Source organism: Eschrichtius robustus, chromosome 18 (assembly GCF_028021215.1).
Source record: "Eschrichtius robustus isolate mEscRob2 chromosome 18, mEscRob2.pri, whole genome shotgun sequence".
NCBI classification, from domain to species: domain Eukaryota; kingdom Metazoa; phylum Chordata; class Mammalia; order Artiodactyla; family Eschrichtiidae; genus Eschrichtius; species Eschrichtius robustus.
In genome coordinates, this window is record NC_090841.1 from 8,861,266 (window position 1) to 8,889,212 (window position 27,947).

At 39.9% G+C, this 27,947-nt stretch overlaps 1 protein-coding gene across 1 annotated transcript in view; it reads left to right on the top strand.

Moving 5' to 3' along the window:
- The first annotated feature begins 5,825 nt into the window (after positions 1-5,825).
- Positions 5,826-27,947, top strand: part of RXFP2 (relaxin family peptide receptor 2) — a 91,344-nt gene continuing 69,222 nt past the window's right edge. Inside the window, exon 1 of the mRNA XM_068526505.1 lies at positions 5,826-6,054. Within this exon, the coding sequence (XP_068382606.1) occupies positions 5,826-6,054 (229 nt within the window). The remainder of the gene's footprint in view (positions 6,055-27,947) is intronic.

Consider the following 27,947-nt stretch of genomic DNA (forward strand, 5'->3'; position numbering starts at 1 on the left):
CTGGGAAGATCCCACATGCCACGGAGCAACTGGGCCCGTGAGCCACAACTACTGAGCCTGCGCCCCGCAACGGGAGGGGCCGCGATAGTGAAAGGCCCGCGCACCGCGATGAAGAGCGGCACCCGCACCGCGATGAAGAGTGGCCCCCACTTGCCGCAACTAGAGAAAGCCCTCGCACGAAAACTAAGAGACCCAACACAGTCATAAATAAATAAATAAAATAAATAAATAAAGTATTAAAAAAAAACACACAATAAATAGTCAACATCTGAACTTTACTAGACAAAACAAACATCTTTGCTTTGAATATTAGACATGTGTTCTTTTATTTTGAACCTTATTCTTAATAGTTTGAAAATCATCTAGTTCTAGAAACTTATTCTATCAAACTCAAATCTTTGGCTGTGTCTTTGCAGAAGTTACCTTATCTTGCTGTTTATTATATCTCAGATGAAAAGCGGTAGATTTTTAGAAAATGCAATTCATAGTTGTGTACTTTATATTTTCTTTTAAAATCTGAGCAGCTACATGGCCAGTGCAAATTAATAAAAATACCCAGACCTTTGCCGGCATTTCTCAAGTCTTCCCCAGTATACATGCAGTGACCCTTTGAGGAAAGGGGAAGTGCTCTTTACAAAAAAAAAAAAGAGTCAAGAATGATGTACAAAGGCAGACTATAAAGAATCAATGGGGAATCAAAATAAATAGAATATAAATGAAATAAATATAAATATTCAAATGTATTTTATAAATTAAAAAATCACATCAAAATAAAGGGGTTGCCAGGCTTTCCTGGTGGCGCAGTGGTTAAGAATCTGCCTGCCAGTGCAGGGGACACGGGTTCGAGCCCTGGTCCAGGAAGATCCCGCATGCCACGGAGCAACTAAGCCCGTGCGCCACAACTACTGAGCCTGGGCTCTAGAGCCCACGAGCCACAACTACTGAGCCAACGTGCCACACCTACTGAAGCCCGCGTGCCTAGAGCCCGTGCTCCGCAACAAGAGAAGCCACTGCAATGAGAAGCCACCGCAATGAGAAGCCCGCACACCGCAACGAAGAGTAGCCCCCACTCACCACAACTAGAGAAAGCCCGCGTGCAGCAACAAAGACACAGCACAGCCAAAAATAAAACCAAATAAATAAATTAATTAAAAAAAATAAATTAATTAAAGGGGTTGCCATGTCAAGAGCTTGAAGGTAAAAGTAATTCTCTGCCACCAAATCTGTGTGACTAGCTTTGGGCTTCTGTCAGAGGGTTAATGTGCATCTCCTGAGCAATTAGCGGGCTGCAGAAAAGCAATGAGACTTCACATGCCTTAGATCGCAGGTGGAACCTCAACCCCATCTCTGAATGGTGGTTAATGAATTCCAGCCTTTTCTGGAGAGGTCCCTCACATCATCCTAGGCACAAGGTTCACCACCTGACTTTGTTCTTTATGAGCTGCTATCCAGCAGAGAGCCTGCCAAAATACAGCAAACCTCTTATCGACACTTCAGCTCCTTGCATCTGCCCATACATATGGGAATAATTCATAGAAACTGAAGAGACCTGCAAAATACCTCCAGTAACTTTCAGGTGCTGGGAAGGAAACTATAGGTCCTAAGAACACAGACAGTATTTTCAGGTTTTCTTTAACTTTGGAGGCCAGGTCGTTGAAAGTGAAGGGAAGATCGATAGGATGGAAGTGAAAACTTGCTTTCATGGATGCTGTCAGGGAATGGGATTTGCTAAACACGCTCTCTACTACTGAGCTACACCCCTGTTGTGTAGGGGTTTGCTTTTCTAGATTATGGCCCAAAGTTCCCAAACAATGGGTCTTTAATAAGGGACAGAATGATTATCCTGAAGTCCAGGGAAAAAAAAGCGTTTTTTCCCTTTCATTCCAATTTACAAAGGCTAATTATCTGAATAAGAATTCTCTTTAATCAATTTGGGTGTAAATTTTTAAACATGCTTCTGTAACCCTTGATATCTGAGGCCATACTAGCTTGTGGGAAGGTAAATAGAAGTGTGATTAGTATTCTTGTTGTCAATGAATATATTCTTTGGTTCTGAGCCTAAAACAAAGGATGTTGAGAGCCCAGCACCTGCTGCATCATCTCCCACATCCTAGCCTTTGCCAGGTAGATGGGTGGCTTTTCCTCTCTTGTTGCGTATGTGATGTTGGTGGGGGGTGTCGGATGTGGAGGTGTGCTGTGCAGAGAGAACAGAACAGGTTTGTCTCCTGCTGTCTGGAGCATCTAGCACAGTTCCTGAAGCATGCTTCCTACGGGTATGGTGAGGATGCGTGGAATAATAGGAAGAATTGTAGCTTTGTACAAAAAACCCTGTTTCAGGAGTCAGATGGTATGGTTTCAAATTCTTTCACTTCCTGACAGCATAACTTGGCAAATCACTTAACCTCTCTAAACCTCCAATTCTTCAGCTGAAAAATAAGGATAATAATAGTCTCTTGTTTTAAAATGTTGATTCCTTACCAAAAGTAGGATAAGTCCAAATTCCTTATCAGTACATACAAGCTTCATATTTTAGCTTTGAACTAACCGTTGCTGGCTCTTATCTCTACCTAATGTACCTTATTCTCCAATCCCACCAAGCATCTGACCTTTTCCTAGTAGGACAGTAGGACACAGAAGGATCCCGTAATAATTGGTGTCTGTTAGACAAGGTAACTATTCTTCTGCCTTGTAAACTCCTTCTCACTCTTAGTATTTCTCTCAAAAATCTCCTGCCCTTTCTGATTTCTCTAATTCGTGGGAAGGAGTTAGATCCTCTCTCTGAGTGCACAATGAACTCTGAGTTTTCTGCTCTCTACCAAATATCTGTTTTACACTCTTTATGCTATAACTTCTGAGCATCTTGAGAGCAAAATGTGTTTAATTTATCTTTGTCTACCATCTCTAGCACAGTAATGGTACACAACAGACTATCAATTAGAGTTGAATGAATTAAGTTCTTCCTTATGTGTTTTTTAACATGTTTTTTTAAAAACTAAACTTAATTTAACAAACAGTCTTATATAAGAGTTTATACAATAGCTCAGTTTGATCAGTGAGTGAGGTAAATGAATCTTCTTACTATTGAACATATTCACTGATGTTCAGTTCTGTACCTTGAGGCTGGTTGATTCTAACTTAGCTCATAGAAGAAGAAAAACAAATAGCCAGTAAACATATGAAGAAAAAGGTTCAACTGAACTAATAAACAAAGAAGTTAAAGCATAACAACAAGATATGAAAAACGAAACAAAACAAAAACAAACCCAAAGGAATAAGCAAAAAAAAAAAAATTTAAAGATACACAATTCTGGTTAGGGTGCTGTGAAACAAACTCTAATACATTGCAGGTGGGAGTAGTGATCTAATACTTTTGTAAAGCAACTTGATAATATGTATAAGGAGTCTTAAAAATCTTCATATCTTTTTTGAGTAGTCAACTTCTAACAATCTCTCACAAGGAAATAAACAGAAATGTAGACAGAGCTGTGTGCACATAGGTACTCTGCACACCATCATTTATGATAACAAAAATTGGAAACAATCCAACTGGGAAGAGTTAAACAAATTATAGTATATCCATGCAAGAAATATTATGTAGTCACTGAAAATTGTGAGTATCAAGAGTCAGTAATAGTGTTGAGAAACGTTGAGGTTTGAAAGGGCATCATCAACTTCAGCACAAAGATGATGGTACCTAAGCAGTCCATAATGGCAGCAACGGCACTTTCATTGGGTACCTTTTAGTTATTTATTTTACTACATTTTTCCTGTCTATTTTCAGTTTTCCGTAATGAACATATATCTTATAAAAAATTAAAGCATTAATTTAAAATTAACACACTGAACTTATCAGAGAGCTACAATCGTGGCCTCAAGTGATTTCTTCCATAAATGGATCCTCTAGCCATCTTTCCTTTAATAAGAGCACTCCTCAGGCAAGGGCTCACTAATATTTAAGCTGAACTTTGAAGAATCAGAAGGGGTTTGTCAGGCAAGAAAGGGGAATAAATGGCCTTGGCGCAGGACATGGGATATCTTGACAATCAATCTTTAGGAATTGCAGAGTGGGATATGAGAGATGGGTCTGAAACAGACTACAGGTTCATGGAATGTAGGGCGCTGGGGTCTGTGCTGTGGAGTTTGGACTTAAACCTGCTGCTTGTGAGGAGCCTGTGGCTGAGCAATTCTTCTCCTAGGTATTGATATGTACCCAACTGAGTACACACATGCGCTCACCAAAAGACACATCTGCAGATGTTCATGGAACCACTGTTTGCAGTGGCCACAGACTGGAGCAGTACAGAAGTTCATCTGTGAGGGGTGGTGGATGGATCTACATACAGTCTTTGGTGGAAAACAGTGAGAATGGATGGAGGTTTAGTTGCAAAATTTAGTGGAGTTTTGCAGCTGTGGTGTTGAGTGAGGAAGGCTACTCACGCAGCGGAATGTGTGCGTGATTCCACTCGTGTGGAGTAAAAGAACAGGCCAAAAAACGTATGCTTTTGGAAGTCACAGTGGTGGTTGCCCAGTGGCAGTGGGCAGTGATAGGAGGGAGACGTAGGAGGGGCGGTCTTTGGTGCAGTGCAGTTTCATAATCTGTGTCTGCAGATCACATGAGTGCATTCACTGTGTGAAGATATATTCAGCTGTATGGTTAAGATTTGCGCACTTTTTTGCATGTTATACTTCAAAAATATTTACAAAAATAAAATATGTTAAAATAAAACCAACTCTGGAAAAACTTTTCTTTCCTGCTTCTACACTGCAACATACATAGTTGGAAGTCCCGACTTCCTGACTACAAAGGTCTGGAGGAGTTGAACAGCTCTCTTCTGCCTTCCTAGCTCCCAATCCATCAGAGATCCCCAACCACTCAGGGCTCCAAATTATTGAATCTGGCTTTTACTTAATCAATAGAGTAGCAGGGGAGAAGAGCTCTAAAGGTTACCTTAGACCTGAGATAATGGCTGGTCTAATCCAGGAAAATCTGCAGCTGCTTCTCTGTTTTTAGAATTCCTCGTTTGTAAACAGATTCGATTCTGCCCCTAAGGAGTGATAATGTGATGAATCATACCCCTCAGGCAATCCAGATTACAGTGCCTGGCTTTCGTCATTAGGCTGGACTTCTATATTGCCAAGTAATCCAGATGCTTTTCCCTATTTTGGTTTAAAAGTTGTTACTATTTGCTACATACTTATAATGGATTTCATTTCAAGCAAAAATTATGGACGAGCCCCTGCAAGGTGGTTGGAGAATTTCTTACCCAGAAAGAAGCTACATTAAAGTCATAAAATCCCTTTGGAGCAGCAAAATCATCTCAGCTCTGTGTTTTGGACTTACTTCTACTTTCCAGAGTCCTTTCTTCAAATCTTTTCTTTAGATAAGGTGACTTTAGCAGACCCTGATGGTTCTTCCTCCAGGTAATATGTTCTCAACACAGAGGAGCCATGTGGTTTATTGAGAGCACATGTTCCCTACTGTCATCACTCAATGTGTTGGCCGCTCCATGCACCAAAGCCATGAGCAATGACAAAGCCGTTAAGCTAGAGAAATTGTTACCAAATATCAGCATGCCAACTCTCCTCTCTACACTATACAGAGGTTTTCATTCGCTCGTGAATTCACTCACTCAGTCCCTCCACATGTAATTTATTGAGCATCAGCTATAGCCAGGCATGTTGTAGGTACTTTGGATAGATAATGAAGAAAACAGTCCCAGACCTTGGCCTTGAGGAACTTACATTCTAAAGACAGGAGACTGACAACAAATACATAAATATATAAAATGATTGTGGGTGGAGAAAGGGCTAAGAGGGAAAGCAGAATGGCGGGAGGTAGCAGGATGGAGTTGGATATTTTGGGTAACCTAGTCAGCGGGGCCTCTCTGAGCCTGGACCTGAGTGAAGTGAGAGCTCTAACTCCACCAAGATCTGGGGAAAGCGCATTCTGTGAAGAGGAACAGCCTGTGGAAAAGTCTGAGGGAAGAGCGAGTTTGGTGGGTTCAGGTTTGCAGATCAGTGTCCAGCAGGTCGGCCACCTCAATTGGTTCCAAGGTTTACTCTCTCAACTAATATCTAGTTAAATGCCCTTTAGCTTCTTCTTGGCAATTTGCTCCCCCACATGGATTTTTCTTCTGACCATTTCCAGAACCGTGTCATCTGGGGAGTATTGTCGGGAATGTCAGCCAAGATCCCTTCATCGGTGCCTTCTGGGCCTTCCTTTGATGGCAGGCTAGAACACTTAGCATGGGGGCTGTATAACTCCATCCTTTGAAGAGCCACCAATGATAACAAGCTCCTTCTGGATTGTAGCATTAGGTGCCTAATGGCTGTGCCCCAGGAGCCAGGAATGTGCTCAAGGATTGAACACAGACCCAGGGCTGACTTTGGATGCTGGCTCTGCCTACCTCAAGCAACTTGACCTCTCTGTGCTTCAGTTTCTTCATCTATAAAATGGGGGCAATAATAGTAACCACCTCATAGAGTTACTGTGGAAATCACTTTAAGTAATATAAATATTTAATATCATGCCTGGTACATAACAAGAGCTTCATAAATATTAGTTTCTGTTGGAACCATCATTGCCCTGTCGTAACCATCTTCCACACGCTGACAGACATATCTTTCTTGAGTAACAGTTCTCTGATTATAAAAGTAATACATGCTAATTGTGAAAAAAATTGAAAAATACAGAAATGTATAATAGAAGAAAATAAAATAATTTATAATTCCATCAGCCACTGAGATTATAATTTCAGTTTCCAGTTTTTCTCCTATGCATGTATAATTTTCATTAAAAAAAATTGGGATCATACTATCTAAATTATTTAACTTTCTTTTTCCATTCAATTTGCTCTGTGAGCATTTTCCATATCCTTAAGTTTCTTTTTTTAACATGCTTTTTAATAGTTGTGTATTCTTTGCTACACATCTGTAGTATTCACTTCATGAGATTGTTGTGAGGATTAATATAGTTAAAAAGTAGTAGTAAAATGTAGTTAGAACATCATTTTTGTATAGAAAGAGCTTTAAAATATTAGCTAAAAATAATAATGATTGTGGTGTTGAAACCACATTTGGGACAGTTTAATTTATTTCCAGTTATAACCAGACATTTTCTGGCTGAGCAGGACAGACAGCCTTCTTTGTTCTACATCCATTTGTGCACGTGGTTTTCATTGTGTGACTGGAAAGGAGAGAGAGGTTTAGCGTAAGTAGGGGCTTGAGGGGAGGGTGGAGATGCAGCTCCCTCCCCTGATCTCCCCACCCCATGGTCTTCCTCACCCCATGGGTAGGGGTGGTGAGGTGTCTACTGCTACACAGCCCCATGAACCGAATTTGAACCTCTATAATTAGAAGAAAGAGAACCAGGGACCTTACATAACCATTTCCGTGAGTCACGGCATGAGGTTCTCAGTGGTGTGAAATCACAGACTGGTTGTATTGTTTCTACTGTAAGAGTCTCTGAGCAGAGGCATGGTTACTCTGAAAATAGGTGTCCACAAGTGGCACCTTTTTCTGGGGCGTTTTCTTCTCCTGGCCTCTCTGTGGAGCCCAGCGGTGCTCGGGCTCCCTGAGGCTCAACACCTTTCACAACCACGGAGGGCAGCCTCCCTAGCAAACCACTGGTGTCCTCACAACAGCTGCTTCAGCTGTGGATATGGTGAGATCACAAGTGACTACTCCGGTAATTGAAGTTAAAAACCATGGCAGCCAGAGAAAAAGAAAGCAAGAATGTATTTCCTCTGGAGCCAACATGGGCCACTCAGGAGAGAAAGCCAGTCTGGGTCCATTTTAACTATTGCCCCAGAAGACAGCCAGGAGGAGTGGCCCCCCGCAAAGTTCTCAGAAGCCAGTGGAGGAACCCCAAGTGACCAGCCAGGAGACTGTCCAGCAACCGTGGCCAAGTGTTGCCAGTCAGGACTTCTGAAAGCCACAGAGCTGCACCCCAAGAAAAAGAATCAGCTTTGCTCATTTGCCACCAAGCCCAGAGAATGAGATTTAAATATCTGCCAAAGAAAGAGCCAAAGCCTGGTTAGATTGGTACAAACCAAATAAGTACTTTCCTGCTTCTCCTGTTTTTTCCGTGGCTTCCACTTAGACCCTGGAAGGGTCAGAGACCACACCAGGGACTAGGTAGCCATGCAAGGAGGAGAAGACATCACTCCTACAAAACACAGCATGGCAGTGTGTGCCTCCTCTCTTTGCTGCTCTTATGGGCTGAATTGCATGCCCCTCCTCCCCAAAATTCATATATTGAGGTCTTAACCCCCAGTCCCTCAGAATGTGACGGTATTTGGAGAAAGGACATTTAAAGAGGCAATTAAGATTAAATGAGGAGGGAGCTTCAAGATGGTGGAAGAGTAAGACGTGGAGATCACCTTCCTCCCCACAAATACATCAGAAATACATCTACATGTGGAACAGCTCCTACAGAGCACCTACTGAATGCTGGCAGAAGACCTCAGACCTCCCAAAAGGCAAGAAACCCCCCACGTACCTGGGTAGGGCAAAAGAAAAAAGAAAAAAACAGAGACAAAAGAATAGGGATGGGACCTGCACCTCTGGGAGGGAGCTGTGCAGGAGGAAAGGTTTCCACACACTAGGAAGCCCCTTCACTGGTAGAGATAGGGGGTGGGCAGAGGGGAAGCTTCGGAGCCACGGAGGAGAGTGCAGCCACAGGGGTGCGGAGGGCAAAGCGGAGAGATTCCCGCACAGAGGGTCGGTGCCGGGGAGCACTCACCAGCCCAAGAGGCTTGTCTGCTCACCTGCCGGGGCGGGTGGGGGCTGGGAGCTGAGGCTCGGGCTTCGGAGGTAGGATCCCAGGGAGAGGACTGGGGTTGGCTGCGTGGACACAGCCTGAAGGGGCCAGTGCGCCACGGCTAGCTGGGAGGGAGTCCAGGAAAAAGTCTGGAGCTGCCGAACAGGCAAGACTTTTTCTTGCCTCTTTGTTTCCTGGTGCGCGAGGAGAGGGGATTCAGAGTGCCGCTTAAAGGAGCTCCAGAGACAGGCACGAGCCGCGGTGATCAGCGCGGACCCCAGAGATGGGCATGAGACGCTAAGGCTGCTGCTGCCGCCACCAAGAAGCCTGTGTGCGAGCACAGGTCACTCTCCACACCGCCCCTCCCGGGAGCCTGTGCAGCCCGCCACTGCCAGGCTCCCGTGATCCAGGGACAACTTCCCCGGGAGAACGCATGGCGCCTCAGGCTGCTGCAACGTCATGCTGGCCTCTGCCGCCGCAGGCTCACCCCTCACTCCGTACCCCTTCTTCCCCCCGGCCTGAGTGAGCCAGAGTCCCCCAGTCAGCTGCTCCTTTAACCCTGTCTTGTCTGGGTGGGGAAGAGATGCCCTCAGGCGACCTACACACAGAGGCGGGGCCAAATCAAAAGCTGAACCCCGGGAGCTGTGTGAACAAAGAAGAGAAAGGGAAATCTCTCCCAGCAGCCTCAGGAGCAGCGGATTAAATCTCCACAGTCAACTTGATGTACCCTGCATCTGTGGAACACCTGAATAGACAATGAATCCTCCCAAATTGAAGAGGTGGACTTTAGGAGCAACATTATATATATATTTTTTCCCTTTTTCTCTTTTTGTGAGTGTGTATGTGTATTCCTCTGTGTGTGATTTTGTCTGTATAGCTTTGCTTTTAGCATTTGTCCTAGGGTTCTGTCTGTCCGTTTTTGGTTCTGTTTTGTTTTGTTTTGTTTAATATAGTTTTTAGCACTTGTTATCATTGGTGGATTTTTTTTTTGGTTTAGTTGCTCTCTTCTTTCTTTCTTCCTTTTTTTTTTAATTCAAAAAAAATTTTTTTTAAATAATTATTTTTTATTTAAAAACTTGATTTTACTTTATTTTATCTTCTTCTTTCTTTCTTTCTTTTTTTCCTCCCTTTTATTCTGAGCCGTGTGGATGACAGGTTCTTGGTGCTCCAGCCAGGCGTCAGGGCTGTGCCTCTGAGGTGGGAGAGCCAACTTCAGGACACTGGTCCACAAGAGACCTCCCAGCTCCAGGTAATATCAAACGGCGAAAATCTCCCAGAGATCTCCATCTCAACGCCAAGACCCAGCTTCACTCAACGACCAGCAAGCTACAGTGCTGGACACCCTATGCCAAACAACTAGCAGTACAGGAACACAACCCCACCCATTAGCAGAGAGGCTGTCTAAAATCATAATAAAGCCACAGACACCCCAAAACACACCACCGGACGCGGACCTGCCCACCAGAAAGACAAGATCCAGCCTCATCCACCAGAACACAGGCACTAGTCCCCTCCACCAGGAAGCCTACACAACCCACTGAACCAACCTTAGCCACTGGGGACAGACAGCAAAAACAACGGGAAGTACGAACCTGCAGCCTGTGAAAAGGAGACCCCAAACGCAGTAAGTTAAGCAAAATGAGAAGACAGAGAAACACACAGCAGATGAAGGAGCAAGGCAAAAACCCACCAGACCTAACAAATGAAGAGGAAATAGGCAGGCTACCTGAAAAAGAATTCAGAATAATGATAGTAAAGATGATCCAAAATCTTGGAAATAGAATGGAGAAAATACAAGAAACGTTTAACAAGGACCTAGAAGAACTAAAGAGCAAACAAACAGTGAGGAACAGCAAAATAAATGAAATTAAAAATTCTCTAGAAGGAATCAGTAGTAGAATAACTGAGGCAGAAGAACGGAAAAGTGACCTAGAAGATAAAATAGTAGAAATAACTACTGCAGAGCAGAATAAAGAAAAAAGAATGAAAAGAAATGAGGACAGTCTCAGAGACCTCTGGGACAACATTAAATGCACCAACATTCGAATTATAGGGGTCCCAGAAGAAGAAGAGAAAAAGAAAGGGAATGAGAAAATATTTGAAGAGATTATAGTTGAAAACTTCCCTAATACGGGAAAGGAAATAGTTAATCAAGTCCAGGAAGCACAGAGAGTCCCGTACAGGATAAATCCAAGGAGAAACATGCCAAGACACATATTAATCAAACTATCAAAAATTAAATACAAAGAACAAATATTAAAAGCAGCAAGGGAAAGGCAACAAATAACACACAAGGGAATCCCCATAAGGTTAACAGCTGATCTTTCAGCAGAAACTCTGCAAGCCAGAAGGGAGTGTCAGGACGTATTTAAAGTGATGAAGGAGAAAAGCCTACAACCAAGATTACTCTACCCAGCAAGGACCACATTCAGATTTGACAGAGAAATTAAAACCTTTACAGACAAGCAAAAGCTAAGAGAATTCAGCACCACCAAACCAGCTTTACAACAAATGCTAAAGGAACTTCTCTAGGCAGGAAACACAAGAGAAGGAAAAGACCTACAATAACAAACCCAAAACATTTAAGAAAATGGGAATAGGAACATACATATCGATAATTACCTTAAATGTAAATGGATTAAATGCTCCCACCAAAAGACGCAGACTGGCTGAATGGATACAAAAACAAGACCCATATATATGCTGTCTACAAGAGACCCACTTCAGACCTAGGGACACATACAGACTGAAAGTGAGGGGTTGGAAAAAGATATTCCATGCAAATGGATATCAAAAGAAAGCTGGAGTAGCAATTCTCATATCAGACAAAATAGACTTTAAAATAAAGACTATTACAAGAGACAAAGAAGGACACTACATAATGATCAAGGGATCAATCCAAGAAGAAGATATAACAATTGTAAATATTTATGCACCCAACATAGGAGCACCTCAATACATCAGGCAAATGCTAACAGCCATAAAAGGGGAAATCGACAGTAACACAATCATAGTAGGGGACTTTAACACCCCACTTTCACCAATGGACAGATCATCCAAAATGAAAATAAATAAGGAAACACAAGCTTTAAATGACACATTAAACAAGATGGACTTAATTGATATTTATAGGACATTCCATCCAAAAACAACAGAATACACATTCTTCTCAAGTGCTCATGGAACATTCTCCAGGATAGATCATATCTTGGGTCACAAATCAAGCCTTGGTAAATTTAAGAAAATTGAAATCCTTTCAAGTATCTTTTCCGACCACAACGCTATGAGACTAGATATCAATTACAGGAAAAAAATCTGTAAAACATACAAACACATGGAGGCTAAACAATACACTACTTAATAACCAAGAGATCACTGAAGAAATCAGAGAGGAAATCAAAAAATACTTAGAAACAAATGACAATGAAAACACGACGACCCAAAACCTATGGGATGCAGCAAAAGCAGTTCTAAGAGGGAAGTTTATAGCAATACAATCCTGCCTTAAGAAACAAGAAACATCTCAAACAACCTAACCTTACACCAAAAGGAATTAGAGAAAGAAGAACAAAAAAACCCCAAAGTTAGCAGAAGGAAAGAAATCATAAAGATCAGATCAGAAATAAATGAAAAAGAAATGAAGGAAGTGGTAGCAAAGATCAGTAAAACTAAAAGCTGGTTCTTTGCGAAGATAAACAAAATTGATAAACCATTAGCCAGACTCATCAAGAAAAAAAAAGAGAAGACTCAAATCAACAGAATTAGAAATGAAGAAGGAGATGTAACAACTGTGACACTGCAGAAGTACAAAGGATCATGAGAGATTACTACAAGCAACTCTATGCCAATAAAATGGACAACCTGGAAGAAATGGACAAATTCTTAGAAATGCACAACCTGCTGAGACTGAACCAGGAAGAAATAGAAAATATGAACAGACCAATCACAAGCACTGAAATTGAAACTGTGATTAAAAATCTTCCAACAAACAAAAGCCCAGGACCTGATGGCTTCACAGGCGAATTCTATCAAACATTTAGAGAAGAGCTGTCACCTGTCCTTCTCAAACTCTTCCAAAACATAGCAAAGGGAGGAACACTCCCAAACTCATTCTCCGAGGCCACCATCACCCTGATACCAAAACCAGACAAAGATGTCACAAAGAAAGAAAACTACAGGCCAATATCACTGATGAACATAGATGCAAAAATCCTCAACAAAATACTAGCAAACAGAATCCAACAACACATTAAAAGGATCATACACCATGATCAAGTGGCTTTTATCCCAGGAATGCAAGGATTCTTCAATATACGCAAATCAATCAATGTGATACACCATATTAACAATTTAAAGGAGAAAAACCATATGATCATCTCAATAGATGCAGAGAAAGCTTTTGACAAAATTCAACACCCATTTATGATAAAAACCCTCCAGAAAGTAGGCATAGAGGGAACTTTCCTCAAAATAATAAAGGCCATATATGACAAACCCACAGCCAACATTGTCCTCAATGGTGAAAAACTGAAACCATTTCCACTAAGATCAGGAAGAAGACAAGGTTGCCCACTCTCACCACTATTATTCAACATAGTTTTGGAAGTTTTAGGCACAGCAATCAGAGAAGAAAAAGAAGTAAAAGGAATCCAAATCGGAAAAGAAGAAGTAAAGCTGTCACTGTTTGCAGATGACATGATACTATATATAGAGAATCCTAAAGATGCTACCAGAAAACTACTAGAGCTAATCAATGAATTTGGTAAAGTAGCAGGATACAACATTAATGCACAGAACTCTCTAGCATTCCTATACACTAATGATGACAAATCTGAAAGTGAAATTAAGGAAACACTCCCATTTACCATTGCAACAAAAAGAATAAAATATCTAGGAATAAACCTACCTAAGGAGACAAAAGACCTGTATGCAGAAAATTATAAGACACTGATGAAAGAAATTAAAGATGATAAAAATAGATGGAGAGATATACCATGTTCTTGGATTGGAAGAATCAACATTTGCATATTTGCAAATATTTGCAAATCCTATATCTAATAAGGGGCTAATACCCAAAATATATAAAGAACTCCTTCAACTCAATAGGAAAAAAAATTCGATTAAAAAATGGGCAGAGGATCTGTATAGACATTTTTCCAAAGAGAACATTCAAATGACCAACACGTATGTAAAAAGATGCTCAACATCACTAATCTTTAAGGAAATGCAAATCAAAAACCACAATGAAATATCACCTCACACCTATTAAAATGACTACTGTAAAAAAGACAAGAAATGACAAGTGTTAGGGAGAATGTGAAGAAAAAGGAACTCTTGTGCACTGTTGGTGGGAATGTAAATTGGTGAAACCACTATGGAAAACAGCATGGAGTTTCCTCAAAAAATTAAAAATAGAACTACCATGTAATCCAGCAATTCACATCGGGGCACTTATTCAAAGAAAACAATAATTCAAAAAGTTATTTGCACCCCCATGTCCATTGCAGTTTTACTTACAATAGCCAAGACATGGAAAGAACCTAAGTGACCACCAATGGATGAATGAATAAAGAAAATGTGGTATATATGTATATACAAAATGGAATATATTCATCCATAAAAAGAATGAAATCTTGCCAATTTTTACAACATGGATGGATCTTGAAGGTATTATGCTAAATGAAGTAAGTCAGACAGAGGCAAATACCGTATAATCTCACTAATATGTGAAGTTTAAAACAAAAACAAAGAAACCGAGCTCATAGATACAGAAAACAGATTGGTATTTGCCAGAAACAGGGAGGGAGTAAGGGTTGAAATGGGTAAAGGTGTCAAAAGGTACAAATCTCCAGTTTTAAAATAAATAAGTCATGGACATGTACACTGTGATGACTATGGTTAATAATACTGTGTTGTATATTTGCAAGCTGCTGAGACAGTAAACCTTTAAAGTTTTTATCACAGGAAAAAAAAATTTTGTAACTATACATGGTGAGGGATAACTAGACTTATTGTGGTGATAGTTTCACAATATATACAAATATCAAATTGTTATGTTGTACACCTGAAACTAATATAATGTTATACGTCAATTATACCTCAATTTTAAAATATGTATGAAAAAGAAAGATACTCTCAATGGAGACCAATTACCTGTGAGAATATTTGGGCTAAAATAGTTCTATTTTAATTTTTCAATATTAAGAATAAGCTAGAATCAAATATATCCTTAATTTAGCAAAATTTTCTCTGAGCTTGACACTTAGCATGTTTCCTGGGTCCTTGCCATCCCCATTCCTACCCACAGGTGGTTTGTAAACAAGTCAGCCAATTTTAAAGCCTGAAGCCAAGCTTGTGATCTTGCTTCTAAATGAGCTGTTTGATTTCTGAGAAAGGGGCACAAAGGTGTCTATGAAAAGCACACAGTTTTCCTCAGTTCTCACGTTCGTAATACACCAGGTGCGGGGCTTTGTTCCCACACCCACCGATTCTCCCACACCAGCTGGGTGTCCTACAATTCCATTGATTTCTAACACTAAACAGAGTTATCACAAACCCCACAAGACTGCCCCCTCCTTCAAATGCCCATCACAAGGGTTGAGTCCTCAGGTTGCCCACCATTTATGTCCTTCTTGGCTAAAATTAGAGGTTCCCATGACCCTCTCCTCGCGTTCAGTAATATGCTAAAGCAGCTCACAGAACTCAGGAAAACAGTTTACTTACCACTGCTGATTTATTACAAAGGATATTTCAGTGGCTACAAATGAACAGTGGGAGAGAAGTGTTACATAGGGCGAGGTCTGGAAGGGTCCTGAGCACAGGAGCTTCTGTCCCTATAGAGTTGTAGTACGTCTTTCCCCAGCTTGTAGATGTGTTCACCAACCTGGAAGTTTCTTTGAACTCTGCACTCTTAGGGATTTTTTTATGAAGGTTTGATCATTTATTTACTCAATTGCCAGCCCCTCTCGCCTCTCCCGAGAATGGGAGGTGGGCCTGAAAGTTCCAAGCTTCTGATCATGGCTTGGTCTTTCTGGTGACCAGCCCCAATCCAGGAATCCATCAACAGTCACCTCATTAGAACAAAAGACATTCCTATCACGAGGAAATTACAAGGGATCTAGGAGCTTTGTGTCAGGAACCAGCATAGAGGAACAAACATTATCAGGAACCAGGGGCAGAAGCCAACAGGTATTTATTTCCTATTATTTCACAAAAGGTTTGTCCTGATCTCAATTTCAGCAGTGCCTGCCTTACCCATTCATCCTCTTTTTCAAAGAACTCCTTTTTTGTTTCACAATTATTTTACAACTAGTCACAAGGGAAAGTGAAGGCTTTGGGGAAGAACAATAATTAATTACAAGAAAGTCCACAATACACTTAATTTTCCCTGCCCTTGTGTGTCCCTTCCCCAGAGCCCCACTGTTGGGTGGTCTTAAGGAAGGTCTGTAGGACTTCTCCCCTCAGGGAGCCTGCCAGCAACCCTATTTCCTGCTATAGAATGAGAAGGGGGATAATCATATCTGTTCTGCTTCACACTGAAGGATGATGGGGGATCAACTGAGAATAGGTATTTTAAAGTGCTTTGGTAACTATAAAAATCTCTATTCAGATAGAATGGATTGGTATTTGGTTTCCAAAACAGGCTTCACTACTAGGAGGGAAAATGTGCTGATATTCCCTGTCAACATCCTGGCAATCATTTTCCTCATTAAAAATGGCTAAGTTGGCTTTCTGCTTCAACTTGAACTGCTATGGGTTTGGACAGCATCACCCTATTTCCCAGAGTTTTATTGCTCTAGGTTAACTCAGCCACAGAAGAAGCTTGAGATTTCAATTCTGCCAAGCTGACAGAGCAAACGGAAGTCATGCGTCTTTTCTCACCACCATTGGGAAATAATCATAAACGTGAATCTTTAAAGTGGGGCAAGTGCATTAGACAAGGAGCTGAGATACACGGGCAGTGCTGAAGTGACCTTGAGGAAGCCATTTGAACTGTCAGCCTGAATTTGTCACCTGATAAAAAAATGGGGTGAAAAATATTAATCCTGCCTATTTCAGAGTTGTTAGGAAGATTAAACGAGGTCTGTAAAGACACTTTGCAAAGTATAAAGTGGCCTATGGAAGTGAAATATTATCAATTATTATATTTATTGTTACATAACTGAATTACTAATTAGAAAAGGGATGAAGTTAAAACCGAATTGAAAAGTCAGGCGTTTCTCATATCATAAAAGCCAGTATTTGAGGAGGTCATAAAATAACAAGGCTAATAAACCATGGTTGAAATGTATTATCTCATTTACCGCTCATAAGAACAAAGCTCCCTGGGCTTCCCTGGTGGCGCAGTGGTTGAGAATCTGCCTGCCAATGCAGGGGACACGGGTTCGAGCCCTGGTCTGGGAAGATCCCACATGCCACGGAGCAACTGGGCCCGTGAGCCACAATTACTGAGCCTGCGCGTCTGGAGCCTGTGCTCCGCAACAAGAGAGGCCACGATGGTGAGAGGCCCGCGCACCACGATGAAGAGTGGTCCCCACTTGCCGCAAATAGAGAAAGCCCTCACACAGAAACAAAGACTCAACACAGTCATAAATAAATAAATAAAAGAACGTGAATTTCTTTAAAAAAAAAAAAAAAAAGAACAAAGCTCCCAGGAGTAGGGGAAAGTCTCCCACTTTTATTCTTCAAACTTGAGATCAGACCTTTTATATTACAGTGAGCAGGTAATTACGGAGGAATTACTATAACCGAGTCACTTTGATGCACCATGGACATCAAGATCTCTGCCATTGAAGAGCTTAGAACTTAGAAGAGGAATGAGAACATATACCCAAAAGAGCAAATAATGTCACCACGCTATATAGGCAGCAATAAATTATATATTGTGAACAAAAACTGCCTCAGAATTTGAGAAGAGGGAGAAGTCTCTGTGAGCTGGGAAATTTGGAAGAGTTTTGATGAGAAGGCAGTGGGACTTTTATCAGGTCTTGAAGGACACATTATATGTATTTGGACAAACATAGACTCCTAGGCAACCACTACAGACAGGGAGAGCAGTATGTGAGCAGAGGTTGTAGGTGAAAAATCATGGATGCATTTGAAAAGCATTAAGGTAGACTGAGTGGCTGGAGTCAAGGAAGCATGAAGTGGCCAGAGGAAAACAGGGTTACAGGCTTTCCCAGCTCTGCTTTGTCTCCATCAGTAATTCAACTCCAGGGATCCTCCATTCCCAGCTTCAGCCCCAGCCCAGTCATCACTCCTACCCCATTTGCAGTGACCTCTCAAGGGAGTCCCAGTCCGCTGTGTGGCACACATGTACCATCTCAAGTTAGGAAATGACCTATAGGGAAGACACCTCAAAGGAGGAATATTCTAAGATAATACTTGTGTCAAAGCGTTTTTTCTAATCGTAATTAAGTATCTTTTCATTAGGACATACCTGTTCTTGATTCATGAAACGTGGTTAAGCTTAAAAACAATGATCCTGAGTGTTTAAAGTAAACCTTTTAGAGCCTAGTAACTTGGGAAAAGAAGCAAAGCAAAAGTTTTGCTTACTTCAATGCTGCTATCTTAAAATCGTTTTTGGTGCTTTTCTAATAATGATGTTTAGTTAGTTCATCAAGTAGTTAAGAGCAATAAAATAATTTTTTTCTCTCAATAACTTATAATGTCAAAGAGAGAAATCAACCAAGATTTAAAAATAATCTCTTTTTCTATTCTGAGAACTATAAAACAGTCAGTTTATCAATTTACTCATGGAGTACATAAATCCTAAAATTCTTTTCAGCAAATAAATTCTTTTATGGAACTAAAACCATTGGAATCTAAATGTATTTGAGCTCCATGTTGTATTAATTTAAATGAAGGAAACAGTGAAAAAGAAAACGAAAAAGAAGGCGATGAGAGGTGGTGAGAAACAGAGAGATTAAAGAGAAAGATTGATGAAGGAAATATCCCCCCTTTACACAATCAGCAAATGTTTACTGCGAGTCTCCTCTGCACCTGGACCAATGCTAAAAAGGAAGAGGGGGAGGAAGAAGGAAGGAATAAACAACAACAACAACAGCAGCAGCAAAGGAGAAGCCCTGTGGTTTCTGGACCAAAGGGAGTCCAGGGTGAACTGCTATTCTCTAAAGCTGTGCTGTCTAAGGTGCTGTTACCTGGAAGCTGAACCTTCTGTCCTTCAACATTTTGTAGAGTTAAAATCTGCAGTGCGTCGGTCTCCCAAAGCATCATTAAATCTTCACAGACCCTTCTCAGATTTGAATAATCCCAGCAATAAAATTGCCCTGAGGGCTGCAGAAGCTGCTGTGAGGCCCACACTCACACAGGGGATATTTGTCAAGATTCAGATGAACTAGAATTGAGGCCAGATTTGGCCCATGGGCTGGAGATTTGCCAAATCCAAAGTAATCCAACATGTTTCTCCAACAAATATTATACAGTACGTGATCATGTTCTGAGTTCAGAGTTTCATGTAGTGAAAAATCCTAATCAAAATTGATGTATTTATGGAATGCCAACCTGTTTATATTCCTAAAAGACACGTTAAATGAAGTGTTCAATTATTCAATATAATTGAATATATAATTATTCAAATACATAATTGGTGCCTGTTATAAAATCCAACAGATTCAATTTGCTAAAATTAGTACTTAGACAGTTTTTAAGCTACAGAACTACTTCAACATATGCTAAAGACAGACTCCGCAGACTTATCAGAGTCTCAGTGTTTGTTTCAGCAAATGAGGTTTTCTGGTTTATTCAATGGCCAGACTTTCTGGATTGTTAACACTATTTTGCTCTTTCAGTTTTTTCAGACTCAGAGGATTTCTCTCTCTCCCCTCCCTCCCCCTCCCTTTCACTCTCCTCTTCCTCCTCCTCCTTCTCTTTCTCACGCTCTCTCTCTCTCTCTCTGTCTCTCTCTCTGTCTCTCTCTCTCATACATACACACATACTACATACACATATCCTCCTCTATTTCTGTAGTGTTCTGTTAGCAGTGGCTTCTGAAAGGGACACAAAACATGTCTGAGAATGCAAACCAAGGAGATGAAATATATTCTGCTTTAAAATATTGGAGAAAGAGTTTTACAAAGCTGCAGCTTTCTAATTTAGCAAAAGTGTAAACTTCATATTGTTTACCATTTAGAGCTTTAAGCAAAACAAGAAAAAGAATTGTGTATATTTAAAATATATATATTATTAGAGTTTATTTGCATTTATTTATTTTACTGGAACTGCAAAATCTTTCTTTATATAAATTAAAGGATATGCTGTATCATGAAACATGGTTTTCCTGATATTTTAGGGCCAAATGTTTTCTAGAGAAATATATTTTTGGTTTTATAATGAAAATCAATGGGCCTATTGACTCAATGGAAAGACATGTATTTTACAGATACTATTGTTGCGAATGCAACTATTGCAATATCCTGTTATACATTAAGAATCTGAAGTTTTGGCAAGATTTTTTGACAAGACAGTTCCCATGGAAATTCTACAATGTGGGATCTCTGTAATAAAATAGAACCCAGCTAGTGGCCCCTGATTTGCCTCCTGCCAACCTGTCTTTAAAATAGTCATGAAAACAAGAACAAGGTATAAAACTGATGCACCAGTAGAAGCTAGAAACATGGGTCAACATTTATGGGAAGAATTCACCTATCCAAAGTGCAGATGGGGCCCTCAGGCAGAAGAGTGGGAGTGAGGGAGAATGATATGGCACCTCACATGTCTTTCTGTGAAGTCCCCACTTCACAGTTAATGGAGACTTTACTGGGCAAGCATGGACCGTCAGCCGTTTAGATCACAGAGTCTCTTCTTCAGGTAAATGAGCTCTTTAACAAATATAGTAAACCCTTCCCTCCTTAGAAAAGCTCTTTCTATTTAATTTAGGGACTGTAATTTCCAATGATACGATAAAGCCATAGGTCGAAGTGGCAGGAGTTGTTCAAGCAATATAATTCAACATATTATACATATGTATATGACAAGGACTGTGTTAAGAACTCAGGATAAAATGATGATGAAGTAATAGTCTTTGCTACTGAATATAGTGGTAAAGTGAACAGACATGAATTACTATATAAAAAGCATCCTAACACTGTGGTAATCTAAATGGCAGGGAAGTCCAGAAGGGAGGGGATATCTGTATGTGTATGGCTGATTCATTTTGTTGTGCAGTGGAGGCTAACACAACATTGTAAAGCAACCATACTCCAATAAAAATTAAAAAAAAAAAAAAAAGCATCCTAAAAGAGGTTTCCTAAGACCTGCAAGCTAAGGAAGGGTGCTTTAGAGATTGCAAGTTGACCATTGCAACATCCCTCTCTCCTTCCTTCTTAGTAACTTAGCCCTGCTTTTTCATTTGCATGTTTCCACCTGGAATGAAAGACTACATCTCCTATTCTCGGTGTGGCATGAGTCCTTGTTGACATAGCGAATCTACCGAGCCAGCCTGGACAACCAACTTTCCAGAATTATTTTATGTGAGAAATGGTTAAATTTTTCTTTTACACCATTATGTAGGGGTCTAACAGGTGAACCCCTAAATATGATACAAGGACTAGTCAGAGGCGGAGAAAAGGAAGAAAGTGCTGCTTGGAAGAAAAAAGCAAGAGATGGAAGACCTCTGAGAGCAGAGCACTCTGCTATTGTGGTTTTTCATACCCTGCTTCTAGTAAAGGAAGACCTGAGATCACAGAGCAACTGCTCCTCATTCTAATAGAGCCACAGGAGATAAATGAAACCCTGGCCCAATAAATTTAACAGAAAGACCAGCACATCAACACATCACCCAGCATTCTAGTAGGAAATGAGCTAACACAACAGTGAGGGTTCCCATGAGAAAGCACCAGTAGTAAGCATATACATATATATTTTTTTTCTTTTATTACCTTTGCATTTTGGTTCATAGTTAGAAAGTCTTTCCTTACACCTTAAAGAAGAATCCATCCATGTTGTCTTCTAGTGCTTGTGTGCTTTCATCTTTTACCTTCTGAGCTCTAATCCATTTGGAGTTAATTCTTATGTTCAATGTGAGATACACATCTAATTTTATCTTTTTTCCAAATTGCTCTTCTATTTTCTGGTCTCTCCCTCTTAACTCTGTTCCTTCGTTCACACCACTGCTTGACCTGTCTCCCCAAAACATACCTTCCCACACATGCTTCTCCTGCTCAGTGGCGACAGACGACTTCCTGTCACCTGCTGCATCAAGCCCGAAGCCTTCATGCCAAAAAAATTAAAGCCCTCCATAATATTTACCATCCAACATATTCAGTCCATCTCCATAATCCTAGACTGTAACAATTTTCTGGTCTTTTAAACTTAAATGTAAGAGCTAAAATTTATATAAATACATACACAAAATTGGTATATAGGCTATATTTTTAAAAATTTTTATTGTACATAATCTACAACTCAGTAAAGTTTTTAAAATATATAAATATATACCTATTATTGTACACAACATTTTGGTTTACACTGAGTATAATAAAAGAATGAGTTAAAAGTGATTTTCCCCTGGGAAGATAGTGTTTTACAAAGTGCTCTGTTCAGACCATGAGCTCATTTAGGATCTGGAGGTCTGTCCTGGGCAAGTCTTAGAAATCAAATATCTCCATTTTATAAGAAACACAGAGTTGCAGATTCTGTTTCAATTTTTTAGGGATTTCCTGTATGTATCTGTTATATCCACTGGTGACTTCATTGCTACATTTGGCAATAGTTACAAAATTATAATTTGAGTTTCAGATTTTTTGTGAAACACTTCAACAGCAAAAAACTGAAGGTAAAAATTGAACAGCATAAAGATAAGGAAATGACAAAAGAACTCTGCTATAAAAAAGTCAAAATTTTTTTGAAAATTTTATAGGAATTTTTTTGGGAAATTTTATAGGAGAGCTAAATATTTCTTGAGCACCAGTTCATGTAAACGTCATAGTAGTCTGTGATGATGTAAGCTTTGGCCTTCCTCAAAAATCAGCATCCAAGCCACTCCTGGGAAAACTGCTGTTTATTGCTGAGCCTTGGATTGTTGTTCTATTAACAATTATCTGTATATGATCCTGCCTGGTATGGTTGTGTGACTTCCAGAATAACTGGTTATTAACTGTCTCGAATAGAAAAATAACACTACCAGATGTGAGATGAACAAAAACTGTAATTATTATTAACATATCTTTGGAAGCTTTTTCACTCTCTGAGCTTTCCGGAGCAGAAAAGAAAAAAATGTATATACCGTATACAATTCTGGATTTTGCCATTTCTTCCATGGGCTTACTCTAAGTATGGCTATGACATTTGGAAACATCTCTTTATTTTAGCCTATTTTTCTTCATTGTTCTCCAGTGCACATGTTCACTTCATAACTTCTTGTTATCAGTTGTTCTACTACTTAGTTCCTTCCTCTTGGCCTATTTGCTTTTCAAATACTGTACTGTGATGATGCATCCCCTCCCTCTACCATCTTCCTATGTCATATGTGTGTCTTGTGTGTATACACACACACATATATATATATGTTAAATATGACTAAAAGAATGGGAGATGTCTTAAGCCTACAGAGGCATGTGGACAGGAAGAAAGTATTGATTCTAGGCAGCCTGCTATGCTGCGTGACTCACGTAAGAACTTTAGGCCACTGTTGGCACTAGCCAGTGAAATCACTTCTCTTTCTCTCTCTCACCTCAGCTTCTATCCAGGCTGCCTTCCAGAGTCTCCTTGAGCTCCCTTGGTTCTCATCGGAGCTCAGGGGACTCCTAAAATACCTAGAGAAGTCATCCTTGCATGCATCTGCCTCAGGGACAGCTCTGTGATTTAATAGAGGATTTTAGCCTTTATCTAGCCCTGTGCTTGGCCCTACTTATTTGGATTCATCAACTTGATTCTGAAGTTAGCTGCTGTATCAGATCCCACAACATAAAACTTTTCGATATTTTCACAAAGTTTAGTGTTTACTCCTATTCATTTGTCAGCTTTATGTGCCTTAAGTATGCATTCTAAAATCCAGTACCATTGTATTGACAGGATCTAACGGATTTTCTGCATATGTGCTTGGAATATGCATGTGTACATATAATTACTTCACCTACTCTCTGTGATATTGTCATTTTTTTTTTTGTAGATCTTTTACTTTGGTTCACCCAAATGGAGATCAGGTATGCTGGTCCTATAGTGAATGTTCATTAGATAGTAATCTGAAATTAGCTGTGTGTAGCTCTAGTGCCTTAGAATTTTAATGACTTTTAAGTAAAGCTTCTAATGAATATCTTCTTATATATATATGTAGCAACTATATGATTAAAATTTTTTCATTGTAGCTTTTCAATCTCTTTATTTTGAAGTATTTTAGGTAATTATTCTATGAATGAGACTCCTTGTTTCCCACACCATACCTCTTTCCTGAATTCTAACTTCTGTTTCCAACTGTTGGCTAGACATTGCTCTCTGGATGTGCCTCAGGCCCCTCAAGTTCAGCACATGGAAATATTCAGTCAGCATTGTCTCTGATAAAACACTCCTCCTCCTGGGTCTATTACCCAGTGGCTCAGTTTAGAGATCTGAGAATCACCTGAGGCATCTTTCTCTCCCTTCCTTCCATTGCTCACCATATCCCTTCAATTTTACCTCCTAAGTATATCTTAGATTTGTTCCCTCTTCTTTGTTCCTTCTGCTTTGGTCCATGCCTTCCTGGGCTACTGCAGTGGATCTAATGGGTCCTCCTGCTTCCAGACCGTGTCCTCTCCAACATACCCTCCACACAGTGGCCAGCCCACTCCCCCTTCTATTTGATTAAAACTTCTCAACAATTCTCCCTTCCCTGCCACATAAAGTCTACATTTCTTCCCATGGCTTAAAAAGCACTTCCTAAGCTTGTCCCTGTTCCACGAGAGCATTGGGCATCCTCCCACAGCCCTGTTCAGTCCACCCTCTGTAAGGCCACGCGCCCCCCACTCTTCAGCTCCAACGTAAGTAAACTCAATAAAGGTTTGTTGAATGAATAAGTCCACAAATGAAATGAAAATATCCATCATGAGTTAACAAAGAGTTGCACAAAGGTGAACAGCGCTAACTCTGCTATCCAGAAATTAACCGGTTTATTTAGGGTCTTCCGCTCACTCTCCCATCTAAGGCCAACAATTTGGGCACTTTTCTGGATACTGCATCCAGCTGTCAGAATGTAAAATTATAGAATGAAGAAGCAGTGCACAGATCAGTGTTCATACTCAAGCAAAAGACGAAATAAGAGAACAGGATGAGAATAATGGCCGTCACGAGCATTCGGGCTGATTTGAGGGCATTGGTAGGCTGTGCCAGCTTTGTGTTTTTATGATCCTATAAAACGAAGGGCTGGCATAATGAATGCGAGAAGAATTTAGATAAAAATGATTTGTGGCTTTTCACTTTACATCAAAGATCATTACCCAGCAACATACATGATTGTGTTTTATAAATAAAGGTACGTTCATTCAGGGTAAACTCAATACACAGACCTGAAAATTCAAACATTCACCAAATAGTGTTCTAATTTATTTTATGTTACCTGAAGCTTTACAATGAAGGCAATTAGAGACCACGGTACACATGCACTAGAAAATAGCACCTATTTGTTTATTTAAGCTCAGTCATATTATACAGAATTTCAGAAAAACAAAAGAACTTAGTAACTTTATGAATGATTTTGTGAATAATGAAGGGAATGTCACCTCTGCAAGTAATACCTGAATAATTTACTCTAAGAAATTTGGAAATAATATATAATGCAAAAGACATTCCAAAAGAAGAAAATTTCTTCAAATAAAAATGGAACTTGTGCACTAATTTACTTAATATACGTAGCACATGCTGCTAACCCAATATCCTCAGTTTTTGTCCTGAAAAACTAAGATCAGGACCAATGACTTCCAGATCCATCTGTCTGAGTCAGGGTTTGTTGTGGCAACCAAAACAGCAGCAATAAAACAGAAATTTCAGTGGCTTACAACAATAAACATGTATGCCTTGCCCACGGGTCTGTGGGTCATCTGTGGCTCTTCTGGGCTTGGCTGGACTCAGGTTCAAGCATGCTGCACGTGACTCTCGTTCTGGCTAGGGAGTGCGGGGGGAACCAAGCCACACCACACAAGCACATTTAAAGCCTCTGCTGGAACGTGGCACATGCTACATCTAGTCACATTTAATTGGTCAAAATCAGTCTCACGACAAAGGCAAAAGTCGATGCAGCAGAGAAATATACACTACCTATAAGAGGTACTGGCAAGTCACATGGCAAAAAGTGGGAGTGCATAATCCTTTTGCAGCAAGTGGAATAATCAGCAATGCTAATCTGATGTACCATAATATCTCCCATATGCTTTTTGAGTAACTACCCTCTTTTTGGTCTGGCCATGTTTGTGTGGGCAGTATTCTCTCAGTCTCACTCAGGTACAAGAATCTGCTTTACTTCCTTCTGCCATCAGCCTGACTTGAGAGTATCTTAATACCTCTGTGAGAATAGCTGACATGACTTCTTAATCTCTCAATCCGTTATGTTCAAGATATGCAGAGCACAGGTTTCATCTAATGGTCTTTGCATCTCAGATTGTTCCCTTCCCTGAAAGGCCATTTAACTTCTTATCTGTATCCTTCATTTGGGTTCTTACTTAACTTTTTAATATATCTTTTGCTCCCTTTAAAATATAGTTTTCCTAGGAACACAGTTTTTAGTTGCCAGTCATTTTCTCCCAGAATTTAAATGCTATTGCACCTATTCTGGCTTCCATCATTGTTGCTGAGAAATCTGCTAGTATTCTAGTTTTACCTTTGTAGCTCACCTGTTTTTTCTCTCTGCTTTCCTTTAAAGCCTTCTCTGTATATTTGATATTACCCAATTTCAACACCAAATGTCCAGATATGGATTTATTTTTATTTGCACTGCCTACTAGAAATTGTTCTTCCTATATCTGTAAATTTTATATTTTATCATTTCTAGAAAATTCTTAGTCATGATCTCCCCCAAATATTCTCTCTTCCTTATTCTCACAATTCACTCCTTCTGGGACTCTAATTAGCTGTATGTTGAAACTTTTCACTCTTTCCTCCTAACTCTTCTTTAATTTTGTTCATTCCCTGTTTATTTGTACTACATTCTGGATAATTTCTTTACCTCTTTATTCCAGTCTACAACTTTTTTTCTCAACTATGTCTTAATGACTACTTTTACCCATCCATTGAGTTCTTAAGTTCCACAAATATGTTGTTCGTGTCTAAAAATTCTCTTTGGTTCTTTTGAATGGTTTCTTATTTCTTACTCACTTTTGTGATTCCATGTGTTTCTTCCTGTAAACATTTTATATTCCATAACTGATAATTTCAATATTTGAAGTTCTTGGGGTTCTAAATCCATTGCTTTTATTTCTGCTAAGTGTCACCCAAGTGTGCTTGGTTGATCTTTGATAATGAGCCTATATTTGGTTGATGTTAATCTGGGTAAACCCTAAGGAACTAAATTAAGGATGTTTTCTACAGAGTTTATGTGTCTATTTCACGGTGCTACAGGGTGCCTCTTTGACATTGCTCAGCTTAATCCTCTGGGGAGGCTGAGGCTGAGCCCTGAGACCTTGCCACCGACACAAGCTTGGTCTGGAAGTTGGTCTAAAAGTTGATATCTGCATTTGTTTGCAGGCACGTCTTGCCTTTTATGTTTGTTTACTGTTTACTTGTTTCTGTTCTGCATTGCTGTTTCAGCATTTTGTTTTTGTTTTGTCTTGTGCTTTTCCTTTAGACTTAATTCTTCTCATTTTTAACACTCCAGAAATGCAGTGAAAATTGTTTTATGCAGGAGCTATTATTTTCAAGCAAGAAGGCTTTTCAGAGTATCTAATCTACCATCCTGCCAGGAGTGGATGTCTTGGTGATATTTTTTACTCTGGGTTTGTAGCTATACTCCTAATCACTGAGCTTGCCAAGAGTTGAAATTCCCAGATAAATGGAGCATGACTTAAATTATTTTAAATGTAAAATATCAGAGTTAGAACACCTAACTGAGACTTCCCTTCTCAAAATGGACCCTATATCAGGACTGGTTTGCTTAATTGACTGACACTCTATGCTAATGAGATTATGTGATTCAGTTAGGTTTGCTCTGTCTACAGAGTGCAAATAAGTCTGCTACCATTGCTGAAAAGGTTACTCAAAATAT